General features: G+C 37.7%; 6 protein-coding genes across 7 annotated transcripts; 5 read left to right on the top strand and 1 right to left on the bottom strand.

Annotated features, from left to right (window-relative positions):
• Positions 1–1130: 1130 nt before the first annotated feature.
• Positions 1131–4983, top strand: LOC17898607 (leucine-rich repeat receptor-like serine/threonine-protein kinase At2g14510). 2 transcript variants are annotated; one of them, XM_006304605.2, is made up of 13 exons: positions 1131–1215; positions 1302–1848; positions 1977–2452; positions 2559–2703; positions 2783–2854; positions 2945–3016; positions 3085–3162; positions 3258–3409; positions 3479–3675; positions 3756–3882; positions 3966–4031; positions 4144–4333; positions 4417–4983. In XM_006304605.2, exons 1-13 carry the CDS (start codon positions 1134–1136, stop codon positions 4823–4825), a joined length of 2613 nt encoding a protein of 870 aa, XP_006304667.1. In that variant the 5' UTR covers positions 1131–1133; the 3' UTR covers positions 4826–4983. The 2 variants fall into 2 exon arrangements, with proteins under 2 accessions (XP_006304667.1, XP_023645285.1); XM_023789517.1 differs by having other exon boundaries at positions 1134–1215; positions 3258–3412.
• A 639-nt stretch (positions 4984–5622) lies between these two features.
• LOC17897577 (telomere repeat-binding protein 5) lies at positions 5623–8813 on the top strand. The gene is made up of 10 exons (XM_006303547.2): positions 5623–5704; positions 6101–6243; positions 6341–7082; positions 7178–7342; positions 7420–7485; positions 7579–7658; positions 7743–7987; positions 8088–8354; positions 8457–8520; positions 8634–8813. Exons 2-10 carry the CDS (start codon positions 6163–6165, stop codon positions 8811–8813), a joined length of 1890 nt encoding a protein of 629 aa, XP_006303609.1. The 5' UTR covers positions 5623–5704; positions 6101–6162.
• A 2930-nt stretch (positions 8814–11743) lies between these two features.
• LOC17899975 (scarecrow-like protein 14) lies at positions 11744–14580 on the top strand. Its single transcript, XM_006306785.2, has 2 exons — positions 11744–11865; positions 11961–14580. The coding sequence occupies exon 2, from the start codon at positions 12046–12048 to the stop codon at positions 14302–14304; it is 2259 nt and encodes a 752-aa protein (XP_006306847.1). The 5' UTR covers positions 11744–11865; positions 11961–12045; the 3' UTR covers positions 14305–14580.
• Positions 14581–15857: 1277 nt separating this feature from the next.
• LOC17899971 (scarecrow-like protein 31) lies at positions 15858–18694 on the top strand. Its single transcript, XM_006305798.2, has one exon. It carries the CDS (start codon positions 16396–16398, stop codon positions 18505–18507), a length of 2112 nt encoding a protein of 703 aa, XP_006305860.2. The 5' UTR covers positions 15858–16395; the 3' UTR covers positions 18508–18694.
• Positions 18695–18699: 5 nt separating this feature from the next.
• On the bottom strand, positions 18700–22871 carry LOC17900766 (ATP-dependent zinc metalloprotease FTSH 10, mitochondrial). Its single transcript, XM_006306728.2, has 8 exons — positions 22593–22871; positions 22265–22493; positions 22074–22142; positions 21469–21602; positions 20871–21353; positions 20005–20772; positions 19577–19804; positions 18700–19311 (listed from the first exon to the last, which is right to left on the bottom strand). Exons 1-8 carry the CDS (start codon positions 22641–22643, stop codon positions 18838–18840), a joined length of 2436 nt encoding a protein of 811 aa, XP_006306790.1. The 5' UTR covers positions 22644–22871; the 3' UTR covers positions 18700–18837.
• Positions 22872–23240: 369 nt separating this feature from the next.
• LOC17897027 (cyclin-dependent protein kinase inhibitor SMR5) lies at positions 23241–23872 on the top strand. Its single transcript, XM_006306058.2, has one exon. The coding sequence runs from the start codon at positions 23284–23286 to the stop codon at positions 23518–23520; it is 237 nt and encodes a 78-aa protein (XP_006306120.1). The 5' UTR covers positions 23241–23283; the 3' UTR covers positions 23521–23872.
• Positions 23873–25459: the final 1587 nt, after the last annotated feature.

Raw genomic sequence — 25459 nt, 5'->3', positions numbered from 1 at the left:
CGCGTGAGAAGAAACAAGATCGCAAAACTAGCAAATTAACATAGGCGAGCAAAGTAAAATAATTTTAGGGTGAATTAGCTCTCTAACCAATACAAAAAAACCAACAAAAAATATAACATATTAATACAATAAATTAGGTGAATAACCATTGGTCAATGTAAAAGGACAAAAGAGGGCACATGTGAAGATGATAGTGGTGGCCGGCGGTGGTGGCCGGGGGTCGGTGGCGGCGGTAGTGGTCGAAAGTCAGTTTTCGGCGATGGTGGCCAGAGGTGGTGGTCGGAAGAGATGGCCGGAGGAGGTGGTTGGAGGTGATGGTTGTCGGAAGTGGTGGCTGAAGATAGTGGGTGAAGGTTGTGTTAAGGTGGTGGTAAGAGAGTAGGTGGTGGTGATGGTGGTAGAGGTGGTGGTGTTAGGTGATAAAAGAGGTGGTGGTGAAAAAGACAGAGTAGTATATATTGTAGAAAATATAGAAAGTATGAGGGTTTGATGGTTACAAAGATTTTTTTTTTTGGTTATTGCTGCTAAATTCTCATAATTTTATGTTATATGTTAAAATACTTTTTCAAGTGGAACTATAAAATCTTTTTAAGTGTGTTACGCTGAAATTTCTGAAACGGTTAGTTGTAAATGTTTAGATGATGAGATTGTAACAAAATCTAATTAATTATTAAAAATTAAATGAATAAATTAAATTTAGTATCACAAAATGCCTAATACAAGTTTAATATTAGAATTACATCATACCGTAAACCGTAACCTAAAACGTTATGATCAACTCATTTTTTAATCATGTGCTTTGAGAATTTCTTGTCCAACTTAATATAGTTAAAAATTTAAATGTTGATTCGGAGTGGTGGAATGAACCATATATTATTTGACAGCTTCCTAAATATTACTCGTTCCATCTTAGACTGTTATTTTGTATATATATTTTTTTGCCACTTACATTAAGATAGCTTGGAAGTGACGTTTCCATATGTCCAAGATGTTAGACTTGGCAATGTCAACTGCCTACTTTTTGACTTCATAAGAGCAGAAGGAGTTCCTAGTAAAATATGTAAAGACTTTTTGGTTGTCCTTAAGTTTTTGTTTTGTTTAGAAGTGAGAAGCAGTTAAGTCCAGAATCGAGAATGGAGACTCGTAACAAGCTTCTGCTACTCGCTTGTGCCACTTTCTCCATTATATCCTTCGTTAAGTCTCAAAATCAACAAGGTATTTTTATTGTCTTTTACACAATTTTTAATCTAATAAACACACAAGAAATCTTGTTCGGATAGTTTACAATCTTGTTTTACCAGGATTCATCAGTTTGGACTGTGGATTACCTTCTAATGAATCTCCTTATAACGAACCATTGACCAATTTAACATACATATCTGATGTCAATTTCATCCGAGGAGGAAAAACTGGTAATATCAAAATTAGCGCAGAGACAGACCTTGTCGGGAAGCCATTCAAGGTTTTGAGATACTTCCCGGATGGAACTAGAAACTGCTACAGTTTGAGTGTGAAGCAAGGCACAAAGTATCTAATCAGGACTATGTTTTTATACGGAAACTATGACGGTCTTAATACTTCTCCAAGATTCGACCTATATCTCGGTCCTAATATTTGGAAAAGCGTAGATGTGCTAATATCTGGCATAGGTGATGGAGTTGTCGAGGAGATCATTCACATCACCAAGTCAGACATCTTGGAGATATGTCTCGTCAAAACTGGGACGAGTACACCAATGATATCAGCCATAGAGTTGAGACCCTTGCGATATGATACTTATACTACTCGAACCGGTTCCTTGATGAATATTGCGCACCTCTACTTCCTTAATTCAGACAAGATAATACGGTATGTCAACAACATAAGACTCTTCTATAAAATAACCATGTGTGTTTTTTTTGTTTTTTTGGGCTTATTGATATTTACATCAGTGTTGGCTTATTGGTATAAAGTAATTAATAATTTGGTTGTGGCAGCTATCCAAAAGATGTCTATGATCGTGTTTGGACTCCATACTTACAACAGGAATGGACTCATATAAACACAACCTTGAATGTAAGTGGCTCTCCTGATGGCTATGACGCGCCACGAGATGTAATTACGACCGCTGCCATACCCACTAATGTCAGCGAACCATTTTCCTTTACCTGGAATTTGGAAGCCTCTGATGACGAAACGTATATTTACCTTTACTTCGCCGAGATCCAAAGATTGCAACCCAACGAAACTAGGGAATTCGAAATTGCGGCCAATGGTAAAGTTTACATTTCTTATAGTCCTATGAACTTTGAAGAAGACACTTTATTTAACCCTGCACCGCTGAAATGCGAGGGAGGGGTATGTCTTCTGAAGCTGTCAAAAACGCCCAAATCGAATCTACCACCTCTACTGAATGCTATAGAGCTTTTTAGCGTCATACAATTTCCACAATCAGAGACGAATAGAGATGATGGTATATTGTAGCCGTATAGTTTTATGCATGTATATATAAAACGTATAAGTTCTGTTCTTCCACATGTTTAATTTTTTATTTTATTTTTTGCTCGTACATTGGTCAGTCAATGCTATCAAGAACATTCAATCTACTTATCAGTTGAGTCGAATCAGCTGGCAGGGTGATCCATGTGTCCCTAAACAGTTTTCATGGAATGGTTTAAGCTGCAACGTTATTGATATCTCCACTCCACCAAGAATCATAGCGTTGTAAGGAAATTCATATTATTCATTGTTATTAAACTAAATGCATCTTTATGTGATATGTCTTTGCGGTCATGCAAAACAGAGATCTATCTTCAAGTGGATTAACTGGAGTTATACCGCCTAGCATACAAAATCTAAGTCTGCTTCGAGAATTGTAGGTATCTACGTACATGATTGAACGAAAGGAAAAAAAGAAACTCTATATGGATTGCTACGTTAACATCTATCGCTTGGAAAATTTTAGGGATTTATCAAATAACAACTTGACTGGAGAGGTGCCTGAATTTCTAGCCAAGATGAAATCGTTGTTGGTCATGTAAGTTATCTAAAACCTATTGTGTTGTCTACATTAGTTTCTTATGATTTCTCCACATACATATACAGAAACTTTAGAGGAAACAATCTTAGAGGTTTTGTTCCTCAAGCCCTTCTGGAAAGAGAAAAAGATGGATTAAAGCTATAGTAAGATTCTGCTTTGAGACGATCTTATTTAATTTTGATTACTAATCCACTCTCGTTTGATAATTTATTTCTTCAATAACGTTTTCACTCTTTAGTGTCGATGAAAATAATAAGCCGCGTGGATCAAGCGAACCAAGATCCCGACTGGTGGCGATTGTTGCTGCGTCTATATCTTCTGCGGCAGTTGTTATTATCGTGTTGGTTCTCATCTTCATTTTCAGAAGGAGAAGGTCATCAACTCGCAAAGGTAGTTAATATAAATATATATGATCCTACTGAAGTATGCAATCTCAATCTATACAATTATTTTCTGCAGTTATGCGCCCATCACTTGAAATGAAAAATAGAAGATTTACGTATTCAGAGGTCAAAGAAATGACTAGTAACTTCAAAGTTGTTCTCGGTAAAGGAGGCTTTGGTATTGTTTATCATGGTTTCCTCAATAATGAGCAAGTAGCTGTCAAAGTTCTCTCTCAATCATCAACTCAAGGCTACAAGGAATTCAAAACAGAAGTACTTAATTACACTACAATCTTCTACTTTTTTTTGGACAATCTTAAGCTCATGAATTATACCATATTGTTGATTGTTAGGTCGAACTACTTCTTAGAGTTCACCACGTGAATTTAGTAAGCCTCGTCGGATACTGTGATGAAGGAAATGACTTGGCTCTCATCTACGAGTTCATGGAATACGGAAACTTAAGGGAACATCTCTCAGGTACCATTAGAGTATGATACACAGATATTTTAGGCTTTTAAAATTTTCTAATGATTTATGTCCCATATTGTGAATTTTGACAGGAAAACGTGGTGGCTCTGTTTTGAACTGGTCGGGTAGACTTAAGATAACTATTGAGTCTGCGCTAGGTATGTATAATTTTTGTTACTTTTTCCTCAATTATATTTGATATTTCCATATGCCTTCTAAAATTCATATTTTAGTGATATATAGTTAACATATGAAGATTTTATGTACTAGGAATTGAATATTTGCATATTGGATGTAAGCCGCCAATGGTTCATAGAGATGTGAAAAGTACCAATATACTGCTAGGTCGACAATTTGAAGCTAAACTCGCTGATTTCGGACTTTCGAGATCTTTTCTAGTGGGGAGTCAAACTCATGTATCAACAAATGTTGCGGGAACTCTTGGATACCTTGATCCTGAGTAAGTTTTAGTTCATATCACATTTTAGTCGTCAAGTTGTTTAGTATGGAAAATTCAAATATCTTCAATTACTTATCTTGCAGATACTACAAAAAGAATTGGTTAACAGAGAAGAGTGATGTTTATAGCTTTGGGATTGTGTTACTAGAGATAATCACTGGCCAACACGTGATCGAACAATCGCGTGATAAGTCTTACATTGTAGAATGGGCAATATCTATGATATCAAATGGTGATATTGAAAGTATTATGGACCCGAATCTCCATCAAGATTACGACACAGGTTCATCTTGGAAAGCTCTTGAGTTAGCGATGTCGTGCATTAACCCTTGTTCCACAGAGAGGCCAAACATGACTCGGGTTGCTCATGAACTAAATGAGTGTTTGGAAATATATGAGAACTTAAGAAAACGAAGGAGCCAAGGTTCAAATTCAACAAAGTCCTTGGTAGACAGCATAACTTCCATCAGTGATACTCCTTCAGCTCGTTAGTCTTTTTATCTTTATATTTCTCTTCGAAAGACACTCTCCAAAGGTTGTAGTCAAATCTTTAAATGTGCTTATGTTTAAAACTTCATCCCATGCTACGGAATTAACTCTCATTTGAATTACGTTCATGATTATACCTAAATGTTAAGTTGTGGATGCTTATCTTGCCACATATTGTATTGTACCTTAGGTTTTTACGTATTTTGCATCAGATAAATAAATATTATTTCTCCATTGGAAAACAAAATTATCAAAACTAATTTTCTTTTTGTTTTTATAAGAGAGGGATCCTTCAAAATAAATAAAAGGAAAATTGAAAAAGACAATAAAAGGAAAAAAGGAGAATGACATGGCTTGGACTTAAGAAAAAGAAAAAAAAAAAGGAAAAAAAAGAAAGGTTACATGGCATATGTGACTGAACGTTTTTGTCGAAGTTCGTGTGTGGTAAAAAAGGCCGCACGATCCGACAGAGAGAACACGTGTCCGAATCAGGGGGGGAGTGGTGGGTGACCCAACAAGGGGAGAAGAAGAACAGGTCTTCAGGGTGGGGTTTACTGGTTATAGCCGGTTATTCGCTCTTCTTCTTTCTTTCTTTCGGACACGTCCTCCTCTGTTGTTACTACTACTCGTTCGTTATAAGACCAGGGGTTTAAGCCCTTCTTCTCCTTCCGTAGTTTCTTTCTCTTTTCTTCCTTTCCCACATTACAGGGGTTTTTCATTTTCCTTCCCACCAAGAAAAACATAAAAACACAAAAACACAAAAACAGAGACTTTTCTTTTTTGGTTTTGATGTGAAAATTGAAAACGAAAACATTTTTATTTCAGTCTGCTGATTCTTCTTGTTTCTCTGATCCTCGTGCATTTGCCTTGTTTCTCGAAAAGGTGAGAATTTTTTGATGTTTTCTTGGATCTGCTATTCGAATTGCGGTGAATCCTGTTTCTAGAACCTGAATAAAAGGAAGGATTTTTATTTAACGTGGGTTTCGATGTGTTTCCTAAGAACCATAACTGTGTTTGGTTTCATGAATTTAATGTTTAGGTTTTCATTTATTTTTCTTGCCAATTAGATATTCTGGTCTGAGTTCTTGCTCTGTTTCTTTTTCTTTCTTTACAATCATTAATTAATCAAGTGAGGCTTTTAATCTTGGCAAGTAGAAAATTATTGGGTTCTAGCGAGGTTTAACTTAAAAGAGATATCTCTCAGGATGATATAAATAGATCTGTTGGAAAATTCTAATACATTGTTGGACTCGTTAACATAGTTTTGTTTTCCTGCAGGTGATCTTGTAATCCGTGAAGATGCCTTCCTTTTGCTGAATGTCTGAAATGTTCTTCGAATCATGGTGTTGCAAAAGAGGCTCGATTATGGATTCAATGGCTACGAGGTGCCTCACACACCTCGAGCTGCTAGATCACCAAGAGTAAATAAAAGAGATTTCTTCACTTTTGTGTTTCTCATAACGGTTTCATGTTCCAATCTTCCCCTCCTCTGATATGTATGTTTTGTGTTTTGTCTAGAAGAGTGCTTTCAAGAAGAAAAGCGAAAACCATCAAATATCGTCGTTCGATCTGTTGGCTGCAGTAGCTGGAAAACTGCTTCTTGAAGGTGGGAATTCTTCTTCCTCAAGTAACAACGCATCTGGTAATAATGACGATCAGTGTGCAGTTAAGACAGAACAGCTTAACGGCGGCGACCTAATGGTTGAAGAAGAGACTACTAATTGTGATCATAATAATAATAATCCTGAAAGAAGCTTTTTTGTCTCTGAGATCCTTCCAAAATCTCATGAAACTCAGAGTTTTAATAGATCTCCAAGTCCCCTTACAGAGTTCCATTTTGGATCTTCTTCTGGTATAACCTCTGATTCTTCTGAGAAGTTTGAAACTCAAGGATTGGTGTATGAGGACACCAAGATCGACAATAGTGATCATTGCTATAGGTCAGAGTGTAACGATAAGAAACCAATGTTTGGGGGGCTAAATTTTGAAGCAAAGTTATCAAGGAATGTTTTAGCCAAGGATGAGAATCATATAGGTAGTGGATTCAGGAAACCAATTCCTCAAAATCCTTCAGCATGCTCTGATGATATAGATTTACATGGTAAGGGAAATGATGATGACGAAAACTTCTCAGCCCGTTACAGAACAAAATCATTTAGGTCAACTCTGCGTATTGGAGATAGAAGAATAAGGAAAGTTTTGGCTTCAAAGTATTGTAAAGTCTCTCCAAAGCCAAGAGATACAACGGTAACTAGTTCAGGTGAACATATATATGGACCATTTGTGGGCTACTAGTTATATGTTCTTTTAAAGATGTCTTGGTTTACTTATGGCCTTATCAATGAAAATGTTTAGACTTGGACATGAAGCATGATTACTACAGCAAGAAACATTGTCTCAAAAGCCTAAGATCAGAGAGGAACTTTCCTATTAAAAAAAGAAGATACTTTGATGGTTATACAGCATCACAATCCGAAGAAACTGCTAAAACTGATGGCCTTTCTGGTTCACCTCGAAAGGGTATTACCAAAAGCTAGTCATTTGAACTTCAACGTCAAAACCACGTTATGATTAACTCTGAGCATTGTTCTCTGCAGCTTCAGGTTTTCTATCTTCCATAGCTTGCCAGAAGCAGCCAGCGTTGCAATCAAGAGATTCTCACGGTAAATGTTTTTATGAAGCTTTTCATGTTCTTATCAGTTATCACTCATGAGATTTGTAATTTGATTGAGTTCATTTTTCTTTGCCGTGCTTAGTGAAACTTGGAATTAAGTCATTTAGAGTTCCTGAACTTTTCATTGAGATTCCAGAGACAGCAACTGTTGGTTCACTAAAGGTTTGGATCTTTGACTTAGAAATTTCTGAAAGGGTCATTCATGTGTCCGGTGATAATGATGAAAATTTACTTCCTCTTCTCTAGAGGACAGTCTTGGAAGCTGTGACCTCGATACTTGGAGGTGGATTACGCATAGGTGTTCTTGCTCATGGGAAAAAGGTTAGAGACGACAGTAAAATGCTGCTTCAGAGTGGACTCTCTTTAGACACTCTTTCAGATACTTTAGGGTTTTGTTTTGAGCCCAATCCTCCACAATCCACTAAACCACTACCTCCTGAAGATAATTCTGACTCTGTGCGTCCCTGTAATGTACCTAACACTTTACCAAGGTCAGTGTCACTCCAGAGATCAGTGTTTGCTTCTTTTTTCTTTGGTGTAGAAAATAATTATGTTGCTGATGTTTTTCGGAACTTGTGTGGATCACACTAGGTGTCTCCCATCACCGGGGAAGCATGCTAAACCGAGTAATTCTGTAGAAAGTGACCTTGACTCCAAACCCTCTGCACCAAATAGGGCTAAAACCATATACTCCAGAGCCCTGATTCCAGTCCCTCCTCTGCATGCTCAGGCTTTGACCGTAGTCCCACCTCGGAAAACCAAGCGATCTGAGGTGGCACAGCGCAGAATCCGTAGACCTTTCTCTGTTGCAGAAGTAGAGGCCCTTGTTCAAGCTGTGGAGAGACTTGGCACCGGAAGGTAACTAAAATGTTTTATGTTAGACCAAAAGTATAAGACTTAATTTCCATCAGTACTTAGGTCCATGATAATTCTAATATTCCTGGGCACATCTATCTGCAGGTGGCGTGATGTAAAGTTGCGAGCTTTTGATAATGCTAAGCACCGGACTTACGTTGATTTGAAGGTAGATGAAAACCTCTCCTTTTACAACTCAGTCCCTTCACCAGGTAGGTGCAGTAATGAGGTATACTTTGATTGTGCAAGAAGTAACATGGGTTTGATGTGAATAATAAATAGGACAAATGGAAGACGCTGGTGCACACGGCAAGAATCTCACCGCAACAAAGGAGAGGTGAGCCGGTTCCACAGGAGCTCTTAGACAGGGTACTAACGGCTCATGCCTACTGGTCCCAGCAACAGGGGAAACACCAGTTGCTAGAAGGACCCCATAAACTCGAGACCAGTCTTGGTCTATAGACCGGGTAACAACAAATGTTATCTTTGCGACGTGAAAAATGAACGTTAGCGGGATGAACCTGGAATATTTTTTTTTCCTTCATATATACATTCTTTTGTTTGTTTGTTTATTTGTTTTGTTATGTTATGTATTTGAGGAGATTCAAATGTAAAAAAAAAAGGGAAATGGATTGTGATGAAGAAGAAGATAGAGATGAAGATATGTGAAGTCTGATGTAATTGTCACACAGCGTTGTTATAATAAGAGGTTTCTTCCTGAGATCTTTCTGGTGTATTGTTTTTATTTTTATGAAGAATCCGCACAAAGAGTGTCTCGCAAGCTATTCGTAATTATGAGTTTGTCAGCAAATCGCTCGTATGTATATCATGAAAATTCAAAAATCATCTAACTTTGAAACTTGTTAGATTAATAATAGAGATACTATTAGGATGTGGAGAAACAGAGATATATGCTGATCAGTCCCTAAGTTGTAACTTCTTAGGAAGGTTACATTTGGAAGGATGGAACAAGAGATATAGCTCTGTGATATATACAAAACAAATGGGGACTTGAGACAAGATTCCTTGACAAACAAAAAAAGGTTGAGTTGATAAGAAGAAATGGAACAAAACATACGTACCAATAATTATTCACTTTGGCCTTTTGTGGTAATAGCTATGCGACTTTTCTCAATGGCTAACACACACTTTTTTGGACAGTACTTACAGAGAAAGAAAGAGTATATATGGTGGAAGATTCTTTAGGATCTTATCGATCAATGGAGATATATAATTGGAGATGTCACTTTCCTTGTTACAGATCTTTATCAAAAAAGTCGACACCTATATGCGTTATATATGTTTTGATAGCATCGTTGTTTTTGCGGGTTAGAAAAAGTGTTTTTTATTTTTTGTTGGATGTGTTCATGCATGTGGCTACGATTAGGCCAATGTTAAAGGACAGTGAGATCTAATAACTATATAAAGCTTAAATATAAGAATATCAACTATTCATTTCCGATAATGTCATTTTTTATGAATCTCTTATGATCGATCAGTTATTATTGTCTAATTTTCGTATGAGATTATTTAAAATTTGTCACTTCATAGTTCCTACGTCCGACTAGTATTTGTTGTCCAAGTTGTTCATTGATTATTAGGCATTACTACAATAAATAGAACGATTCAAGTCTTTAAGTAAGTTTCAAGATTGGAGAAACGGTCAATGAACCCGAAAGCAACAAGAGAGTAGCCCACCAACGAAGGCCGTCAATCATCAATCATACATCCAAAGAGACGGACCTTTCTGGCTTCGTCTGTCGTCATTGGCTCGATCCTCTTCATAAGACACAATTTCAATTTCGTCTTGGGTGTTTGTTTTTCTCTGTTTTTGTTTGCTCTCTTGTTTCTTTTCTTCCAAGTTTTTATTTATTTATTTATATATTCCTTGTAATAAATAAGATGATGGGAATTAACTTTTTACTTTTCGACATAAACCGGTCAACCAAAGAACAGTGGGTAGGTACTGAGTTGAATTTTTAAAATTGGGAAAAGAAAGTTGAATGATTAATTTTCCATCTACATAAAATCTCTATAAATTAATAATGTTGGGACCATGAAAATCTATTAATTTATAGAGGTATTAATTTATCGATAAATTAATAATTATTAATTTATAAAGAGATATTCCTAATTTGGAAAATATTTAAGACAATATTTAAAAATAAGATTTAATCATGATAATTAGTATTTTATATAATCAATTAAAAATAAAATAAAAATTATTATGTATTAAAAGATAATGCTAACTATTTTTCATATAGTAAAATATTATAAATAAAATATAACAAAAACTAATGTGTCTATATATACATATATTTTGAAAATTTTACCTAATTATTAATTTATAATATTGATGGGACTATATATCTACAAAGGATTTTCAAAAAAATTATTATCTTATTATTTTATCGAAATATGTCTAAAATTACACTGGTCCCAAGTTGGGACCTGGGAAATTTATTAATTTATAGAGATTATTAATTTATCGAGTATTAATTTATAGAGGTTTTACTGTATTAAGAATTATCAATTTACAAATATTTGCTGTGATCTTTATGATCAGTTCCATATTTAACACTTATTACGTTATCTTTCTATGAAAGTATATGTATATTATTTTCATATTATATTTAAACACTTATTACGTTATCTTTCTATGAAAGTATATGTATATTATTTTCATAAAAATATATGTATATTATTTTCATAATATAATTTAAACAATCTTTTTGTAGTAATAGTAAAAAAGAATTACTGCATATTGTCCGGAACCGGAAAGATTCCTTTCAGACACTTAAATTATAAGAGGGAAAAAAATAAAAAGGAAAATTCCATAAAAATTCCCCATCTAATTTTAATTTGAAAGTTAATACCTAATGTTATTTGATTGGAAATAAAATGCATGGTTTATTAAATTTTGGTCTATTAATACATTAACTATATAAAAATTGTCGTATCGAATAAACCGCTTAATCGGATTGACGGAATCACTAAACCGAGGTTGACGAAATCACTAATCCCTAAACACACGGGTAATTTGGGGTTATCCAAAGGCTACATTGTCTTTTGCTATTACCTCAAATCGAATTGGGATCGATAAACCCTAAGTTTAGTGTAATTTTATTAACCCCGGTTTAGTGATTCCGTCAATCCGATTATCGGTTCTTAAGCGGTTTATTCGATTCAACAATTTTTATATACTTGATATATTAATAGACAACAAATTAATAAACCATGCATTTTGTTTCCAATCAAATAACATTGGGTATTAAACTTTCAAATTAAAATTAGATAGGGAAATTTTATGGAATTTATAAAAAAAAGGCCAAATACTTATTTTATCTTATCTATCGAGTGAAAAAACAATTAAATTAGTTCTTATCTCTCTCTCTCTCGTTTGCTTCTTCTTCTTCTTCTCTCTAGTCTCTCTCTGTCTCTCTAGACCACACCACGTACACAGGCTCTTCCTTGTCATCTTGTTGCCGAATCTCTCAATCGTTCCCACTACTAGGTTTTGCTCTCTTCTCTCTAATCTCCCTCCTTTTTTCTTTTCTACTCTCTTCTCTTTTCTCATCTCCGGTGGTCTGGTTTTGGGTGATTGATCAGGTATAAAGTTTCGTCCTTTACTTGATTTTTACGACTTTGGATTTTGGGTTTTGATTTCTGGAGAACATAAGCTCTTGTTCGATCCATGGGCTCTTATCCGGATGGGTTCCCTGGATCCATGGACGATTTCACTAGCGAGTTTGATTTGCCTGCCTCGAACAATACCATAGGTTTAGCTAATGGATTCTATCTAGATGAGCCTTTCTTAGATTTCGTATCCATGGACCCTCCTCCGCAGTCATATCCCCAGAACGACGACAAAGCTGCAACAGGAGATCTGTTATCATCTCCGTCTGATGATGCTGATTTCTCGGATTCGGTTTTGAAGTATATAAGCCAAGTGCTTATGGAGGAGGACATGGAAGAGAAGCCTTGTATGTTTCATGACGCCTTGGCTCTTCAAGCTGCTGAGAAATCTCTCTATGAGGCCCTTGGCGAGAAATACCCTTCTTCTGTGGACCATCCTGAGAAATTGCTTAACGATAGCCCCGACGGTTCTTTTTCTGGTGGTGCCTTTAGTGACTACGCTAGCACCACCACTACCACTTCCTCTGATTCACACTGGAGTGTCGATGGTTTAGAGAGTAGATCTTCTTGGTTGCAGACACCCATGCCGAGTAATTTTGTTTTCCAGTCCACTTCTAGATCTAACAGTGTCACCAGTGGTGGTGGTAATAGTGCGGTTTTCAGGTCAGGTTTTGGCGATGATTTGGTTTCGAATATGTTTAAAGATAGTGATTTAGCTATGCAGTTCAAGAGAGGGGTGGAGGAAGCGAGTAAGTTTCTTCCCAAATCTTCTCAGCTCTTTATCGATGTGGATAGTTACATCCCCAGAGACTCAGGTTCCAAGGAAAATGGTTCTGAGGTTTTTGTCAAGACAGAGAAGAAGGATGAGACAGAACATCATAGCTCTGCTCCTCCCCCAAACAGATTGACTGGAAAGAAAACTCATTGGCGTGACGATGATGAAGATTCTGTTGAAGAAAGAAGTAACAAGCAATCAGCTGTTTATGTTGAGGAAAGCGAGCTTTCTGAAATGTTTGATAAGATCTTGGTATGTAGCACTGGGAAACCCGTATGCATTCTTGACCAGAAGTTTCCAGCAAAAGTTGAGACGACACAGCAAGTTGGGGTGCAGTCAAATGGAGCAAAGATTCGTGGGAAGAAATCAAATGCTACTAGTCAAAGTAACGATGCTAAGAAAGAAACTGCTGACTTGAGGACTCTTTTGGTGTTATGTGCACAAGCTGTATCAGTGGATGATCGTAGAACCGCCAACGAAATGCTGAGACAGATACGGGAGCATTCTTCGCCTCTAGGCAACGGGTCCGAGAGATTGGCTCATTATTTTGCAAATAGTCTTGAAGCACGCTTAGCTGGGACCGGTACACAGATATACACTGCTTTATCTTCAAAGAAAACATCTGCAGCAGATATGTTGAAGGCTTACCAGACATACATGTTGGTCTGTCCGTTCAAAAAAGCTGCTATCATATTTGCTAACCACAGCATGATGCGTTTCACTGAAAACGCCAACACCATCCACATAATAGATTTCGGTATATCTTACGGTTTTCAGTGGCCTGCTCTGATTCATCGCCTCTCGCTCAGACCTGGTGGTTCACCTAAGCTACGGATTACCGGTATAGAGCTTCCTCAACGCGGTTTTAGACCAGCGGAAGGAGTTCAGGAAACGGGTCATCGCTTGGCTCGATACTGTCAGCGACACAATGTTCCGTTTGAGTACAACGCAATTGCTCAGAAATGGGAAACAATCAAAGTCGAAGACTTAAAGCTTCGACAAGGAGAGTATGTAGTTGTGAACTCTTTGTTCCGTTTCAAGAACCTTCTAGATGAGACCGTTCTGGTAAACAGCCCAAGAGATGCGGTTTTGAAGCTGATAAGAAAAGTGAACCCAAACGTCTTCATCCCGGCGATCCTAAGCGGAAATTACAACGCGCCATTCTTTGTCACGAGGTTCAGAGAAGCGTTGTTTCATTACTCGGCTGTGTTTGATATGTGTGACTCGAAGCTAGCGAGGGAAAACGAGATGAGGCTGATGTTTGAGAAAGAGTTTTATGGGAGAGAGATTATTAATGTCGTGGCTTGTGAAGGAACGGAGAGAGTAGAGAGACCAGAGACGTATAAGCAGTGGCAGGCGAGATTGGTCCGAGCCGGATTTAGACAGCTTCCGCTTGATAAGGAACTGATGCAAAATCTGAAGTTGAAAATTGATAACGGGTACGATAAAAACTTTGATGTAGATCAAAACAGTAATTGGTTGCTTCAAGGTTGGAAAGGTAGAATCGTGTATGCTTCATCTGTATGGGTTCCTTCTTCGTAGATGTTCTTTCTTGCTTTCTAAGCGACTGGGTTCTTCTATCTAGGGCTTTTTTCTGTTGATAGTCTCTCTCGCCAACACGAGTGGATTAAGTTCAGAGTTAGGTTCTTGGACACTAGGGTATTTTGTTATATATACTTGTGACATAGCGTGTGTGTGTGTGTGTGTGTAAGAGTATAACATATATGAGATATAGTAGTACTCACAACATAAGCTTTTGCTATATGTTTCATGTAATCTTTTGCTGAATAAAGAATGAAATGTTACATTTTTTTCAAAGTCTTGTTTTACAAAGTTCGACTGCATCAGGCTCGCAGACTGCGACGTGTCTCGTACATGATGTTTGGTTAAAGTTGAACAATTATTAACTAAACAAAAAACATAATCTCAAAAATCAAAGAAAATAATCAAATCCAATGAGCTTTTCCTCACTACAGTTTTTTTTGTTTTGGCTAACAGCTCGTTTGAATAATTTATTTAGGTACGGGAAAAAGTATAGGCACTCAAACGTGACACCCACTCAAATTCAAGTTTTTTTCTTTCTGACTACATCCATGTATATTATTTAATGTAATGTATCTATCTTTTCATGTACGAGTACAATTATTATTGTATAGATGGTGAGAATCTCACAGTATATATGTCAGAATGACATTGTGAGTGAGATCAGATCTGGAGGGGTCCTTTCCTTTTTCTTGTGTTTTGTTTATTGCCTTTGTTATTCATCGGCAACTTATATTACAAAAATAATAAATCGTACTGGTCAAATAATCAACTCCACCTATCAGCAACCTTTATCAATCTTGATCACCAAGTTTTTACATTAGGAAACTTTTTTTTTTTTTTTTGTCAACTTGAAACATTTGGAATCAAAGTAATATATATATATATATATCTTTCGTGCGAGAACACTTTTGACTTTACATCAAATTAATAATCATAAAACAGGAGTTGATGATGATCAAGTACATATTGGACAATAGATTTATATATATAGAAATTTGTTTTAGAGTTGCTATCATGTCATATAAATATATTAATATGGGTTTGGAACCTGATTGATATTGTGCATTTATAATTGGGAAATTGCAACTACAAAACATTGAAAACATCAGTTCTATGATTCACATAATTATAACTTAATGGTGTGTACATACACGATTTGTACGGTTTGACCTCAACTACTAAAAGAAAATATATCTAAGTACATAACCCAAATTAGAACTATTTTTAAAACACTATACACTTACAAAAAAAAAAGAAGGAAATTTAAATATCCTAAATGCGTCGACATATTCAGTTTTGAAATCTTGTCAACGAGTACTTTCTTAATGCAAACACAAAATAAATAAATTATCGACAATCGTAAACGTACGATTTAGTTATTTACGTTCACAAAAATATGGATCATATGATATAACATATCACATATGGATTGTACAATGTAATGAGGGGAATTAGGAGACAAACACTTGTAGTAACTACTATGAAAAGAATATATATTCCTCGACCACTACTAGTCATCATAAAATTGGTAACTTGTTCGTCGTGATTAACATGACATGACGATCAACTACTAGTGTTTTTTTTATATCAAGAAAAACATGGGCCTGTTGGGCCCATGACTGACAAAACACTGAATAAATGGACAAGTCAAAAGAGAGAGAGAGAAAGTGGAGACCTCCTCGGACGAATCGCAAGACTGGTCTTGTGTCCCCCTTTTGAGTTTCCCGGGAAACTTCCTCCTCTTCCTTTTATCTCGTTAATCTCTCTACTTGCTTCTGCTCTCACGCATAGGCATATTTGCATATTCTTCACCAACCTGTCCTTAAAAAAGTTTCATCCTTTTTAACTTAATAAACATCTTAAAAAGTTGTTGCCTTTTTCTTTTCTTTTCCTACTCTTCCCACTTCTTCTTCAGATGTAAGCAATGTTGTTCCGATTTCTCCTCATCTGATTCATAATTTTCGTTGCTTAATCTTTTTGTAAAGTTCTGTGCTTTCTCTCTCTTGAAAGAGGTATCAAATTCAGTGAATTAAGGTTTTTGAATTCAAAATAAAAAGTTTCTCTCTTTCTTTCTTTTTGTTTGTTTGGATGATGGACTCCAAAAATTACTCTAGGGTGGTCAACGGTTTCGAGTATTACGATGTGAGTTTCTTACCAAATCAGATTCCTGGTTCTGGTTTCGGTGTTCCTTCTTCCAGTGATTTCGATCTCCGTATTGATCAATACCACCAACCTTCGAATTGGGTTCCAGCATCACTAGATCAATACTCTCCTCCAGCTGATGAGATTGATTCTGAAAACACCCTTTTGAAATATGTAAACCAGCTTCTTATGGAAGAGACTCTCGCGGAGAAGCAATCTATGTCCTACGATTCCTTGGCTCTGCGACAGACCGAAGAGATGTTGCAGCAAGTGATCAACGACTCGCACACTCAGTCTCATCTTCCTGATTCCATTACTAGTAGTAGTAGTAATAGTAGTGGTGATTATTGGAACAGTAGTAACAGCAATTCTAGTGTCAGCATCGAAACAGCAGCTAACTCTACAGAGGCTGAAGTGTTGTATGATAACCATCTTGGTGATTCAGGTGTTGTGTCGTTTTCAGGGTCAACCATGTTGCAAGCCGGGAAGCCAGCGAACGAGGTTCTTGTCAGGAGTATGTTTAGCGATGCAGATTCAGTTATGCAGTTTCAGAGAGGGCTAGAGGAAGCAAGCAAGTTTCTTCCTAATACTGATAAGTGGATCTTTAATCTTGAGCCTGAGAAAGGAAGAGTTGTTCAGGTGAAAAAAGAGAGAGATTGGTCCGGCATCTCTAAAACTAGGAAGAGTCATCACGCGCGGGAAGAAGAAGATGATGATCTAGAGGAAACTAGGAGCAGCAAGCAATATGCAGTGGATGTGGAAGACGGGAAGTTAACAGAAATGTTTGATAAGGTTTTGCTTTTTGATGGCGAATGCGATCCGCAGATTAAAGAAGATGGCGAGAATGGTTCAAGCAAGGTTCAGGCTAAGAAAGGAGGCGGCCGGGTTAAAAAGAAGAGTCAAGCGGTTGATTTCCGCACACTTCTAACACTTTGCGCACAGTCAGTTTCTGCAGGGGATAAGATTACAGCTGATGATTTACTGAGGCAGATAAGGAAGCAAAGTTCACCTCTTGGTGATGCATCTCAGAGAGTAGCTCATTTCTTCGCTAATGCGCTTGAGGCCCGTCTTCAAGGAAGCTCAGGAACTATGATCCAGAGTTATTACGATTCCATTACCTCTAAGAAACGAACAGCTGCACAGATTCTTAAATCCTACGAGGTATTCTTGTCTGCATCTCCGTTTATGACTTTGATATATTTCTTCTCCAACAAGATGATTCTTGATGCTGCCAAGGGTGCTTCGGTTCTTCATATAATCGATTTCGGGATCCTTTACGGTTTCCAGTGGCCAATGTTTATACAGCACTTAGGAAAGAGCAAAATTGGGCTACGGAAACTACGGATTACTGGCATTGAGCTGCCGCAGCACGGGTTTCGACCAACCGAAAGGATACAGGATACGGGTCGAAGACTCACGGAGTATTGTAAACGGTTTGGTATTCCGTTTGAATACAATGCTATTGCATCTAAGAACTGGGAAACAATCCGGATAGAGGAGTTCAAGATCCGACCAAACGAAGTTCTTGCGGTTAATACAGTTCTCCGGTTCAAGAACCTCCGGGATGTGACTCCAGGCGAAGAGGATTGTCCGAGGGACGGATTCCTAAAACTAATCAGAGACATGAACCCAAACGTTTTCCTCAGCTCAACGATTAACGGATCTTTCAACGCTCCATTCTTCACCACACGGTTCAAAGAAGCTCTGTTTCACTACTCGGCGTTGTTTGACTTGTTTGGCGCGGCTCTGTCGCGAGAAAACCCGGAGAGGATACACTTCGAAGGGGAATTTTATGGGAGAGAAGTGATGAACGTGATAGCTTGTGAAGGTGTAGATAGAGTCGAGAGACCAGAGACTTACAAGCAATGGCAAGTAAGGATGGTAAGGGCTGGATTTAAGCAAAAGCCTGTGGAGGCAGAGCTTGTGGAGTCATTTAGGAAGAAAATGAAGAAATGGGGTTATCATAAAGATTTTGTCCTTGATGAAGATAGTAATTGGTTCTTACAAGGTTGGAAAGGTCGCATCCTATTCTCTTCTTCCTGTTGGGTCCCTTCTTAGCTTTTCTGTTCGTTCATTAAAGATTGTCTTGTAATCCCAAGTTCTGTTTTATTTTTTCTTCTGGAGGCAGAGCTTGTGGACTTTTGTTTTGTGTACTTGATTTTCTTTACTTTTGCTGTATACAATGACATTTATACTGTGATGAAAGTAAAACACTTTACAGAGTAATTATTTTCATATTGGAACCTTTCAAATGATTCAAATTGATAGAGCTACGTAAAATTGATAACAATCCCTCCGTCACGGAAGATACAGAACCGTGTTTTGTTATTGCAATGAGCTTCGATTAAATTTACAATGAGTAGTAATATAACTCTGGGTGCCCAACATCTACGTAGGAACTACTTGTGGCTCAAGTGGCGGAACTCCATCACCCTCCACAGGCTTCACCGTGACAGACTCCTTCTGGCTCTCCTCCGTCTCTTCAAATCCAGATTTAAACCTGTCATAGTTCGTCGTCTCACCCGTCTTAAACGGACGCTCACCCAAAACTTTAGCGAGATCATCCTGATGCAAAACTTCCTTCTCTAGCAAGAGCTCAGCGATCTGAGCCACTTGCTCTTTGTGTTCCTCAATCAGCTCTACTGTTCGCTTGTAAGCTTTGCCAACCCATTCTCGGACCTCTTCGTCTATCATTGCACCGGTTCTGTTGCTGTACGGTTTGGAAAACTCGTCTTCCCGTTGCGGGAAAGAAAGCAATCCTATCTTGTCACTGAATCCGTACACAGCAACTTGCGCGTATGTCATCTTGGTCACCTTCTCCAGATCGTTCTGAGCCCCGGTCGATATTCTTCCTATCAATACCTGAAATCAAGACCCACCAAAACACAGGATTCACAGCTTAGAAAACAAATTTCAGAAACTTTAAGACCACTCTAATGAGAATTCTTGACCTCTATACCAGGATATTAAAGTGACCTTTGAGCTTTTATTTTTTGCTTTTGAGTTGGTTTGGTACATTTGATTATTTGCAATAAAGAGAGCATTTTGGGATGTCCCTATTTTTGATCCTTCACCCATAACACTTTCAGTTTCACAACCAAAAGGAGTTGGACGTTGATAAATTTACCTGTTCAGCTGCCCGGCCACCGAGAGTCATGCAAGTCATGTCGAAGAGTTGTTCTTTTGTCATGAGCAAGTTTTCATTTGGAACGTACTGGGCAAACCCGAGTGCTGCAGTGCCACGAGGAACAATAGTCACTTTTAGTAATGGCTCAGCATGCTCCAGGAACCACCCAGCAACCGCATGGCCAGATTCATGATATGCCACTGTACGCCGTTCCAGCTTGCTTATCACCTGTGCCCATGAAACCACCAAAAACAATTACAGAACAATCAGGTTTCCGGGGGAGGAAAAAGATGGAAATCTTTAGCTGATCTGTTGGGTTTCACATTTGAGATCTACCCTAGATTCCTGTTGACTATTGAGGATGTTCCAATATGAATGAACAAAATATATAAACAGTGGTATTTTGTTGATAAGGCGGAAGTACATACCCGATTTTTCTTCTCCAGACCTCCAATAACACGATCTATTGCAGAGTCAAAGTGCGCCATTGTAACTGTTGCTCCTTCATGTCTGGCAGCAATAAGAGCTGCCTCATTACAGACATTCGCAATGTCAGCTCCAGCAAATCCGGGAGTGAGAGCTGCAAGCCTTTGCGAGTAATATGAGGGCTCGTGATCAAGTTTGATCTTCTTTAGGTATATCTGGAATATCTGGTCACGGCCTTTAATATCAGGTTTGTCTATGGTTATCTGACGATCAAACCGGCCAGGCCGTAATAAAGCTTTATCAAGAATATCTGGCCTGTTTGTCCCAGCAAGGACGACAACTCCAGCAGTAGTACCAAATCCATCCATTTCAACTAGTAGCTGATTAAGTGTGCTTTCACGCTCATCATTTCCACCAGAGAAACCTCCACGTCCTCTCGCACGGCCAATTGCATCGATCTCATCAATAAATATTATGCTAGGTGCACATTGTCTAGCCTCTTGAAACAAGTTTCTCACTCTGGAAGGTCCAACACCAACAAACATTTCCATGAAATCTGAACCAGATATCGACAGAAAAGGCACAGCTGATTCCCCTGCAGTAGCTTTTGCTAGAAGGGTCTTTCCAGTCCCTGGTGGGCCAACTAAAAGCGCACCTTTTGGAATTTTAGCTCCCAACTCTTCATATTTCTTTGGGTTCTGAAGGAAATGCACAAATTCCATAATTTCTTGTTTAGCCTCCTCGCATCCCGCAACATCTTTAAAATATATCTGACAAAAACCAAAAAATATCAGTTGTAAATCCCAATAGCATCATGAATGAGAAATGAGGTGGTAATTCCATTTTCCATTCTGATTGAAATGCTAACCTTATTCTTGGAATTTTTATCTGCTCTCGTTATTTGAGCTTTCCCTATATTAAAAATTCCACGGCCACCCTTCCCACCAGGTCCGCCTACACCTCCCAGCCCACCTTGCATCCGTCTTGCCCCATAAATTAGCGTACCCAAGAGAAGTAAAGTCGGTGCAAACCTCAACAGTTCTTGGTACCAGATCATTTCAGAGACGTAGGTGACAGGAACAAAGTCATGAGAATTGATGCCTATTGCTTCTTGGGCCTCTTCGAGCTTCTCCTCAAATGATTCAACACTACCAATATTAAAGTAGTACTTATACTGACCACTACGTCCTTTCGAAGGAACTCCATTACCAGGACCTTGAACAACTTCTTCGGTTGTTTGAGTTTTTGGTGAACTCCTCACATAGACTTTCGCAACTGACTTATTAGAAACATCTATGTGATCCACTAGACCAGGTTCAAGAAGCTTGTTTTTGAACTCCTGGAAACTAATCTGAACCAGCAGATATAAGACGAAAATTAGTTTTTATCTGATTCCGCAATTCCATAGATAACATAATATAGATAAATAGATCCAGGATAAACAAAGTTGAGTTAAACGTGCTTGCCTGTTGCTGTTCTCGGGAACCAAGAGAGAAAGTAGAAAGGATTAAAGCAATAGCCATCAGAGGAATTAACATATTTTGGAATTCCTTCGTGAACATGTCCCCGACATTTTCATTTTCATTTTTTTTCGAACCCTCTGCATTGCAACAAATAATACATATCCAGTTACTAAAATCTTCAAACAAACTTTCACAATCCGTATAGAAGCAAAATTTGTCAAAGGAAGAAAATTCAAACAAAACTTGATACTACTGAATCTATAAAAGCTAACAAAATTTGAGTACTCAGAAGTCAGAAGTCAGAAGCCAAAACTAAGATAAATCAGGAAAAGGATAAAAGATGAGCAAATTTCATATTGGTTTCATAACTACCTATCTTTCCTCCATACCATTGTATTTCAAAAACATTAGTACGATAATCAATTTTCAATAGAACAACTGCGAGCAACTTAGTAAAGCCTGTAACTGTATGCATAGTTGACAAACCAAAAAAGATGATAAATGATTCACCAAACTCCCAAAAGTATCAACTAGTAGTATGATTTATTTAGCATATCAGCAAATGGATTTGAAATCCAAAGTTAAGGGAATGTTACACGAACTCTCACCTTTGGATTCGGATTTCTGCTCATTCTTGGGTGCTTGCTTACTATCTTTTGGATAGTAATTCTCGTAGTCTGCACAAAAAGCCACTTATAAGAATCGAGAAACAAAACGGGTACCAAGTATCTCTCATATTCATATGAACACATATGAACAATTAATTTCGTATGAAAAGTTCAAGGGTTTTGAGGAATACTCTTCTTCTTTGGACTTTGGCTAGAAAAGAACCGACGCAATCTAGGGTTAGCGAAAACGCGGCTTAAATCACCGGTATCCAACTTCCGAGCAGCTAAAGAAGCAAAGTGCCGCCTCAGAAACCCTAATCCACCATTAACCTGATTGGCCGCCGCCTCAAGGTTTGGCGGCGCCCGAAGCCTCCCTTCGCTTAGAATTGCCGATCTCACACCACCTCCGTACACCAATCCCTAATTTCACCAGGATTTTATAATTTTTTTTTAAGGAAAAAAGGAATTGAAAACAGAAAATTAACAAGCATTTGAAGAAAGTATCACATTGAAACGAACCTTGGAACGAGAGGATCGAGCAATGGACGAACCGAGCTTGGAAAATATCATTGTCAAAGAATCAGGACGAACAGAAGTGAGATCGCATAATATATAGAAACCGCAATCGGAGATTTAATCAAAACCCAAAGGAGAAATATGGAAGCTTTCGTTTCAGATAGAGAGCAAAGGAATTTTACAGGAGTGATGAAGATGTGGTAACTGAAGAAATCAAAGAACCCAGAACAAAAGATTTTTCTTTTATTGTGATTGTTGACAGAGCAATTTATGTGAGAACTTTGAGCTGCTTGGGCAACAAGACATCAACGCGTTTCAGACTCCAACATATGTTTTATTTCCGTGGATTATTTCAACCGGTTTGTTCTCTAAACCAACCGGTTCGGTTAGTTGAGGAGGGTAAAATTCGGGCCCTTGTTGAGCTTAATTTTATCCCTTTTTGACTAAATGGGCCTGGTTTCAGCTAAAAAGCCACATGATAAACGAGAGGGTATGTGTGGCAACTTTTTACTACCTGAACACACCCACGCTTTAGCACGTGGCAGTACGCTCCTCCACGTGTCATTTTCTACACCGCAAGTACTTGGGAACTTCCAGAACAAGCTACGGCACTTCCAAAACTAGTGTTGTACTAAAGAAGCAATCACATTGAGAGACTCTCTTAATTAGGAAACTGCGAGAGAACGGGAGTAATATGGAACACTACGACGGAAACACGGTGACCGTTGATGAAGACTACAACATGGGATGCACGACGCCGACACGTGATGAGTGTCGGATACCAGCATACCCGCCGTGTCCGCCTCCGGTGAGAAGGAAGAGATCGCTACACTTTGGAGAAAAGAAGGAACCGCCGAAGAACGGATATTTTCAGCCGCCGGATCTTGACTTGTTCTTTCTCGGTGGTGGCAGCCTCCAAACGGCAACCTAGCTGCACGGCTTAGATTGCGATTCCTCTTTTGACTTTTGACTTATTATTATTAGCTAGTATTATATATGCTACCACTGCTATGCTATATATATATATATATCGTCCCGTTCCTGGATTGATGTTGTAAATGGGTTCGGGGTTGTTTGAAAACGGCTATGTTATGTATGCGTAATATCTCCACACGTACGTCTTGGAAGCCTAGGCTTGACGATTCATATTAGTGGTTTGGCTTTTGTGTGTGTGTGTGTGTGATGTATGCTGATGTAAGATACGCAATACAATGTTTGTGTATGGACTTTTTAATGAAACCAGTGTGGTTTTGATGTGTTTCCTTTTTTGGTTTTTGTTTGTTTTCTGTCGGGTTGGAGGCTGCTATATCGAGTATGTAAGTATTTGCCTTTTTGGGTGTTTTTCTTTGTTAACGATCTTTGTATTATTTCTAGCTAGTTATGTATGTACGTATCTCAAATTTATTTTCTTTCTGCGGAAAAATTGGAAGCTATGTGATTATTATATGGCATTAGTTGTACAACGCAAGTGGAAATATCTCGAGAGTCATCAGTCATGAGTTCTGGCTTAATGTCGTATATTCAAGGACAACAAGAGTCGAGACTAATTCATGATGTTATAATGATCAGAAAATATTTGGACCACCAGGCTACGGACTCACGGATCCTTCTCCTTCTTACTTTCATCCGTGTGTTAAAGAAATCAAGGTGACAAAAAAAAACATTGAAAGTCCTAGTAACTTTCGAAATTCTTACTGAGCCGTGTGGGTTATAGGAGTCTATATACAACGAGTTTTATTCAATTTAGCTAAGGTTCTTCTAGTTTAGATGTAGAATCTGCAGTTTTACATACTGTAGGTTGAGTTATGTAAAACTGCAGGTTGAGTTATTTATATGGGAAGAACATATGAACCCTATAAAAATCCCTTCACAAACGAACTTATTTGTTGATAAAAACTATTACAAGCCAGTTCATCATGGCGGGATAAGAGTGTGAATGGTTAACATATTTCAATATTCGATAGTAGAAAGTTAGAAACTAGAAAGCGTCAAACAATTTGTTGGAACTTTGGGCATTAAAATCCTTTTTCCATAATCAAATCTGATGAAAGTACAAAATTGAAGTGTTTTATTCTTATTTAACATTGCAATTCTTTTTTGTCTGATTAAAGTTCGAGGAATACCAAGCCGGCCAAGTTGTTTAAAACTTCAATTAATGTATATAAAGATTACAAACATGAAGATATGGTTTAAACATTATAATCCGAAGATGAAACAATGTGTAATCTCATAAATCATAACTATTTTATTTTATTTAGTTTGTATCCGAATCTAATGAGGGTACATCCTCTATGATTAACATGGTGATGTCAATATAACAAATTGATATTGGTATACATACATCTCATCATTTTTTTTGTTTCTTGCTAAACGTTTCTCTCTAACGACAAATCATATACTGTGGCTCTAAAGGATGTAGTACAAACAATGAAAAAGTTCACCAATCGAAAAATAGCAGTAGAACGTACGATGCAATGTTAAATATACACTGTGATTAGTGGAGTGAGTTAATAATTTCGAGAAAGGTAGCCAGACTTTTCTTTTAATTTGGGAAAACACAAGTGAGAAAAGAAAAAAAGACATGTGGAATATTATTAGACCCGAAGCTGTCTAGTCTTGGTCCCGATATCGAAAATATTTATCGTAAGGAACACTTTACCCCCGTCCCTCTCTGCTCCTTTCTCTCCAAACACTCCCAAATGATACCACTTACACACAAAAAAAAAAAAGATATTAATGTTTTCATTTGAAAAAAAAAACTTGTATAATCGTAGACCACTGATTCATTCGAGAGACAAGTCCGCGACTGGCATTTAGACGTTTCTAGACAAATTAGAAACCATGTCTCTTATTTTAACATCAACGTCACT

Source organism: Capsella rubella, unplaced genomic scaffold, assembly GCF_000375325.1.
Source record: "Capsella rubella cultivar Monte Gargano unplaced genomic scaffold, Caprub1_0 scaffold_1, whole genome shotgun sequence".
NCBI lineage: Eukaryota > Viridiplantae > Streptophyta > Magnoliopsida > Brassicales > Brassicaceae > Capsella > Capsella rubella.
This window is presented reverse-complemented; position numbering and strand designations above follow the sequence as displayed.

Bases quoted from the DNA above. Each gene is read 5' to 3' on its own strand.
- LOC17898607 (XM_023789517.1), top strand. From the start codon at position 1,134: ATGGAGACTCGTAACAAGCTTCTGCTACTCGCTTGTGCCACTTTCTCC. The intron at 2,453-2,558 runs GTATATTGTAGC...TACATTGGTCAG, and splicing joins AGAGACGAATAGAGATGATG to TCAATGCTATCAAGAACATT. The intron at 3,017-3,084 runs GTAAGTTATCTA...ATACATATACAG, and splicing joins ATGAAATCGTTGTTGGTCAT to AAACTTTAGAGGAAACAATC.
- LOC17897577 (XM_006303547.2), top strand. From the start codon at position 6,163: ATGGTGTTGCAAAAGAGGCTCGATTATGGATTCAATGGCTACGAGGTG. The intron at 7,343-7,419 runs GTATTACCAAAA...TGTTCTCTGCAG, and splicing joins TTCTGGTTCACCTCGAAAGG to CTTCAGGTTTTCTATCTTCC. The intron at 7,988-8,087 runs GTCAGTGTCACT...GGATCACACTAG, and splicing joins GTACCTAACACTTTACCAAG to GTGTCTCCCATCACCGGGGA.
- LOC17899975 (XM_006306785.2), top strand. From the start codon at position 12,046: ATGGGCTCTTATCCGGATGGGTTCCCTGGATCCATGGACGATTTCACT.
- LOC17899971 (XM_006305798.2), top strand. From the start codon at position 16,396: ATGATGGACTCCAAAAATTACTCTAGGGTGGTCAACGGTTTCGAGTAT.
- LOC17900766 (XM_006306728.2), bottom strand. From the start codon at position 22,643: ATGATATTTTCCAAGCTCGGTTCGTCCATTGCTCGATCCTCTCGTTCC. The intron at 21,603-22,073 runs GTGAGAGTTCGT...GTTGCAATGCAG, and splicing joins GCAGAAATCCGAATCCAAAG to AGGGTTCGAAAAAAAATGAA. The intron at 19,805-20,004 runs GTATGTACTTCC...TCATGGGCACAG, and splicing joins GTCTGGAGAAGAAAAATCGG to GTGATAAGCAAGCTGGAACG.
- LOC17897027 (XM_006306058.2), top strand. From the start codon at position 23,284: ATGGAACACTACGACGGAAACACGGTGACCGTTGATGAAGACTACAAC.